The 6123-nt window shown below is 44.7% G+C and overlaps 1 protein-coding gene across 1 annotated transcript in view; it reads right to left on the minus strand.

The window, feature by feature from the left end:
- The window catches only part of LOC106591528 (tether containing UBX domain for GLUT4), a 39733-nt gene extending 34537 nt beyond the window's left edge, over nt 1-5196 (minus strand). Inside the window, exons 1-3 of the mRNA XM_045709169.1 lie at nt 4959-5196; nt 4690-4745; nt 4265-4379 (exon numbers count right to left, since the gene is read on the minus strand). Of these exons, the coding sequence (XP_045565125.1) occupies nt 4265-4379; nt 4690-4745; nt 4959-5045 (258 nt within the window). The 5' untranslated portion in view covers nt 5046-5196. The remainder of the gene's footprint in view (nt 1-4264; nt 4380-4689; nt 4746-4958) is intronic.
- Nucleotides 5197-6123: the final 927 nt, after the last annotated feature.

The following is a 6123-nucleotide window of genomic DNA, read 5'->3' on the forward strand; positions in this document are numbered from 1 at the left end:
ATGATGTCTGACTGTCTATGGTGGTGTGGAACAGAAACACTACATGTATATTATGATGTCTGACTGTCTATGGTGGCGTGGAACAGAAACACTACATGTATATTATGATGTCTGACTGTCTATGGTGGTGTGGAACAGAAACACTACATGTATATTATGATGTCTGACTGTCTATGGTGGTGTGGAACAGAAACACTACATGTATATTATGATGTCTGACTGTCTATGGTGGTGTGGAACAGAAACACTACATGTATGTTATGATGTCTGACTGTCTATGGTGGTGTGGAACAGAAACACTACATGTATGTTATGATGTCTGACTGTCTATGGTGGTGTGGAACAGAAACACTACATGTATATTATGATGTCTGACTGTCTATGGTGGTGTGGAACAGAAACACTACATGTATATTATGATGTCTGACTGTCTATGGTGGTGTGGAACAGAAACACTACATGTATGTTATGATGTCTGACTGTCTATGGTGGTGTGGAACAGAAACACTACATGTATATTATGATGTCTGACTGTCTATGGTGGTGTGGAACAGAAACACTACATGTATATTATGATGTCTGACTGTCTATGGTGGTGTGGAACAGAAACACTACATGTATATTATGATGTCTGACTGTCTATGGTGGTGTGGAACAGAAACACTACATGTATATTATGATGTCTGACTGTCTATGGTGGTGTGGAACAGAAACACTACATGTATGTTATGATGTCTGACTGTCTATGGTGGTGTGGAACAGAAACACTACATGTATGTTATGATGTCTGACTGTCTATGGTGGTGTGGAACAGAAACACTACATGTATATTATGATGTCTGACTGTCTATGGTGGTGTGGAACAGAAACACTACATGCATGCTGTTAGCGTGTTGTATGCGTTTTCTCGGTGGGTGGGAGGTCACTTGGCACATGTTGATTACACGGGTGCTGTCAGGTAGAGGATTGATGATGTCATTAAGAAAGGACCTGACCTCTTCTCAAAACCCCAGTGGAAACAGCAGACGTCATCCCAGATGGATGATGACACATTAACTTAATCCAGACCCGGGCAGTTGTTTACCTATCACTCAATGTGGTGACTAGCTAACACGGAAAACATGTTTCCCCCCCAGGACACCAGCAGAGTTAAAAAGGATGCCAAAAATGTGTTTTTAACAACTAACCATTTGTAAAAATAGAAACAGGGGAACTATGTTGGATGAGAACTGTGAGTCAGAACGAGGGACAGAGAGACAGAGTGGGTATATAAAGAGAGACAGGTAGAGAAAGGGAGAGAGCGAGAGAGGGGCATATAAAGAGGGGTAGAGAGAGGGGTATATAAAGAGAGACAGGTAGAGAAAGGGAGAGAGCAAGAGAGGGGCATATAAAGAGGGGTAGAGAGAGGGGTATATAAAGAGAGACAGGTAGAGAAAGGGAGAGAGCAAGAGAGGGGCATATAAAGAGAGGGGTAAAGACAGGGGTAGAGAAAGAGAGGGGTAGAGAAAGGGAGAGAGCGAGAGAGGGGCATATAAAGAGAGGGGTAGAGAGAGGGGTATATAAAGAGAGGGGTAGAGAAAGGGAGAGAGCGAGAGAGGGGCATATAAAGAGGGGTAGAGAGAGGGGTATATAAAGAGAGACAGGTAGAGAAAGGGAGAGAGCAAGAGAGGGGCATATAAAGAGGGGTAGAGAGAGGGGTATATAAAGAGAGACAGGTAGAGAAAGGGAGAGAGCAAGAGAGGGGCATATAAAGAGAGGGGTAAAGAGAGGGGTATATAAAGAGAGGGGTAGAGAAAGGGAGAGAGCAAGAGAGGGGCATATAAAGAGAGGGGTAAAGAGAGGGGTATATAAAGAGAGGGGTAGAGAAAGGGAGAGAGCGAGAGAGGGGCATATAAAGAGGGGTAGAGAGAGGGGTATATAAAGAGAGACAGGTAGAGAAAGGGAGAGAGCGAGAGAGGGGCATATAAAGAGGGGTAGAGAGAGGGGTATATAAAGAGAGGGGTAGAGAAAGGGAGAGAGCGAGAGAGGGGCATATAAAGAGGGGTAGAGAGAGGAGTATATAAAGAGAGGGGTAGAGAGAGGGGTATATAAAGAGAGGGGTAGAGAAAGGCGAGACGAGAGAGGGGCATATAAAGAGAGGGGTAGAGAGAGGGGTATATAAAGAGAGGGGTAGAGAAAGGGCGAGAGCGAGAGAGGGGCATATAAAGAGAGGGGTAGAGAGAGGGGTATATAAAGAGAGGGGTAGAGAAAGGGAGAGAGCGAGAGAGGGGCATATAAAGAGGGGTAGAGAGAGGGGCATATAAAGAGAGGGGTAGAGAGAGGGGTATATAAAGAGAGGGGTAGAGAAAGGGAGAGAGCGAGAGAGGGGCATATAAAGAGGGGTAGAGAGAGGAGTATATAAAGAGAGAGGTAGAGAAAGGGAGAGAGCGAGAGAGGGGCATATAAAGAGGGGTAGAGAGAGGGGTATATAAAGAGGGGTAGAGAGAGGAGTATATAAAGAGAGGGGTAGAGAGAGGGGTATATAAAGAGAGGGGTAGAGAAAGGGAGAGAGCGAGAGAGGGGCATATAAAGAGGGGTAGAGAGAGGAGTATATAAAGAGAGGGGTAGAGAAAGGGAGAGAGCGAGAGGTATACAAAGAGAGAGGGGAAGAGAAAGGGAGAGAAGGCGCTCGGCGTTAAACAAATGTGAACTGTTTCTCTCAAGAAAAGGGTGCCATTGAGAGGAGTGATTACTGGGGTAGCGGTAAATGTAAAAGTTGGTGCGACGCAGACAGGGTGGGGAAACAGAAAAGTCATTGTTCTTGAGTTTTGATGTTGAGTCTTTGCCCGACAAAGTAATGTTAGAATATATAAGTTATCCTGTACGAGCTATTGTGCCGAATACATTACGTTGTTACAGGTGTCAAGCTTCTGGGCATGTGGCAGCAGTGCGTAGGAGGGAGGTTCCTAGGTGTGAGAAGTGTGCAGAAGGGCATGACACAAAGGAATATGTAGCATTGGGGAAAGTAGCGGTATGTGTTAATTGTAGGGGTGCCCATGGAGCTGGGGATCAGATGTCCCTTGCGAGAGAGGCAGGTTGAGGTTTCCAGGGTTAGAGTAGTGCAGAAGTTGTCATGTGCTGAGGCAGTGAAGAAAGTAGAGGAAGATGGGTCAAGGGGGAGGGATCCTGAGAGGAGTGGTGTGAGTAGTAGACCTGTACCAGTACAGAGGGATAGGCCAACAAGTGATATATGTTTCATTAAGATTGGATTTTTAGCATTTAAAGCAATGGTTATCAACTGTACTGCAGGGATGGAATGTAAGTTGCAGAAAATTGAAGTTGTGGTGGCAGAGAGGTATTTGGGTGTGTGAGACTTGACATCAGAAGAGTTACAGGGTGTGTTAGGTGGTGGTGTCCCATCCTTTCAGGCTGTTGGCATGTAGGACTAAATAGATTTAAATAGTGGAGTAGGGTGGTGTTATTTACATTTTTTGTGAGTGTAGTGTTAGAATAAGTTCGATGGTAGGGTATTTGTTAATTTCACACAAAGTATAAGGGAGTTGTACACCAGTCTAGTAGGTGGCAGTAATGCAACATATTGGATGCCAACCACCATTAAACCTCATCGAAGAAGTAGGGAGAGAGAAGGAGAGGGGTAGAGAAAGAGAGAGAGGGGTAGAGAAAGAGAGAGAGGGGTAGAGAAGGAGAGAGGGGTAGAGAAGGAGAGAGGGGTAGAGAGAGAGGGGTGGAGAGAGACAGAAGTAGAGGAGAGAGGGGTAGAGAAGGAGAGAGGGGTAGAGAAGGAGAGAGAGGGTAGAGAAGGAGACAGGGTAGAGAAGGAGAGAGGGGTAGAGAAGGAGAGAGAGGAGTAGAGAAGGAGACAGAAGGAGAGAGAGGAGTAGAGAAGGAGACAGAAGGAGAGAGAGGAGTAGAGAAGGAGACAGAAGGAGAGAGAGGAGTAGAGAAGGAGACAGAAGGAGAGAGGGGGTAGAGAGAGAGAGCGATATAAAGAGAGAGAGGGGTAGAGAAGAAGAGAGAGGGGTGGAGAGAGAGACAGAGGTATATAAAGACAGAGGGGTGGAGAGAGACAGAGGTATATAAAGAGAGAGGGGTAGAGAGACAGGTGCTCTGCCAGCCAAAGGGGCAACATGGAACATTTTATTAAATGCAACAGTAATGTTGTTATGACCATAATGAAGCAGAGGTAATAAAGTGGATGTTGTTTCCTGGACATAGTCATGGTGAAGTCATGCTGCACACCACACACACTAGTTGTTAAACTCACCGGGCTGTCGGTCCCTGTCTGTTTCCGGGTGCTGGGCACCACCTCCAGCTTGGCATTGTTTGGCACGCTGGCAAACCTCCACTGGAGCGACAGGTCCAGAACGTTCCTCTGAAATCTGTCGATGGGATGGATGATAGAGAGAGAGGGATGAGGCTTTAGTAAAATGGCAGTGTCCCAAGCCCCGTAAACAAATGACATGGACAGAGCGCGCACACGACTAGCCATCCCTCCCCTCCACTCTCTCAAAAACAGCTTCATCATAGTCCAGTTTGATGATTTGGGTACCACTACAAAACATTCACCGAAAATGTTGTAATAAAGAGGATATCTAGCTTGTCTTTCAGTTCACAGAGCTAGCCAGCTAACGATAGCATGTCTAACGACCAAGTTAGCTAGCTAGGCTAACAACAAAGCTCTCAACTCACTTTAAACCGTGGTCGTCAGGATTAATTCCATGTTTCTTGCAGACGTCTTCGAGGACCTAAATACAAAGTATTGGTTATCTATCAGCTAAACAAGTTAGCTAGCTAAGCAACTTTGTGCAGACAAAGAGAGAAAAACGAGCAGGCTAAACTGAACAGTCATTGTTCAACCGACATGGAAAGGTCACTCTCGTTTTCATAACCTAGAAAAGGGAGACAGTTATTTTAAACGCAGACTGGGAGAGCAGGAAATCAGCTTTATTACTACCTACCTGTAACAAAGGTGTGTTTGGCGATATTTTTACGGTTTGTCTTCTTCCATTGGGAGTCAAAACTGTCACTGTTGTGCTGGCCGCCATTGTGGTGTGACGTCCAGTTGTTTGTTTGAATAAACTTTATTGACACAATTGTCTTTATGGCCTACTGTGGTAGCATCAGCGTGTGTGTGACTGTCTGTACCTGTGTGTGATATGGTATTGTGTTAAAGGGGACACCAACCGTGTGGTGATGGTGTGTTCCATTATTTTCGTGTCTGCTCTGTAGCAGAGGGGGAGAGAGGTTGGTGGCCAGGGGCGAAAATCTGATATCAACTTTGGAGGGGACAATTACATGACATTTTCTCCCTGTGGGGGACACCAAAAGTAGTGCTGTAACACATAGCCTACATTGTAATAGGGTAAATGTATATTGAGGAACCAAAGAAATAAGGTGTTTGCCGTACTCCTAACTACCGGTACCCAAAACTACACAACTAATCACAACAGCAATACCATTGCCTTTAACAAATCTTAGTTCAGTCACCGTTTAAGTTGACAGTGGGGGTATCCATGGCATTTTCCAATTATGTTCCTATTTTATAAGTCAAAAAAATGTAGAACCTTTCATAATGTTGCCAAACAAAGACTCAACAAACTTACCTGAGACTCCCTGTCTCTGCCAGTCTGTCCCTGCATATCTGTCCCCAACTCTGCTGTCTGTGTGCCATCTGTTGCCTGCTCTGCCTAATGACATCATTGTGAAACATTTCCAATAGAATTTCATTTCTTTTTTATGAACATTTTATCAACTAGTCTTTGAGATATTAGGCTACTAGGGTTCTTACTCTGCGTTTTGGTGTACTGAAAAATACTCTGATGTCCGTCTTTTATTTTTCTGCCATTTTTCTACCTGGCTGGCTGGCTGGCTACACACACACACAGTGTGTAGGTTATTTACAGTAGGAGATGGGCTTCTATCATCTTATCTTTTATCATTCTATTTGGGCTTCGATCTAAAAGGTAGCTAGCAAATGTGAAACGGATTAAAATGACAAGAGTTGACAGCTGTATGAGTTCACCATTTACACAACATATTCTGCAACCTTTTGTAATTTTAATCGTTTGTTTCATATTGGCTGGCTTCCAACAATAGCTGAATTTGCAAAGCTAGCGAGCACCA

The sequence above is a fragment of the Salmo salar genome, chromosome ssa02, assembly GCF_905237065.1.
Source record: "Salmo salar chromosome ssa02, Ssal_v3.1, whole genome shotgun sequence".
NCBI lineage: Eukaryota > Metazoa > Chordata > Actinopteri > Salmoniformes > Salmonidae > Salmo > Salmo salar.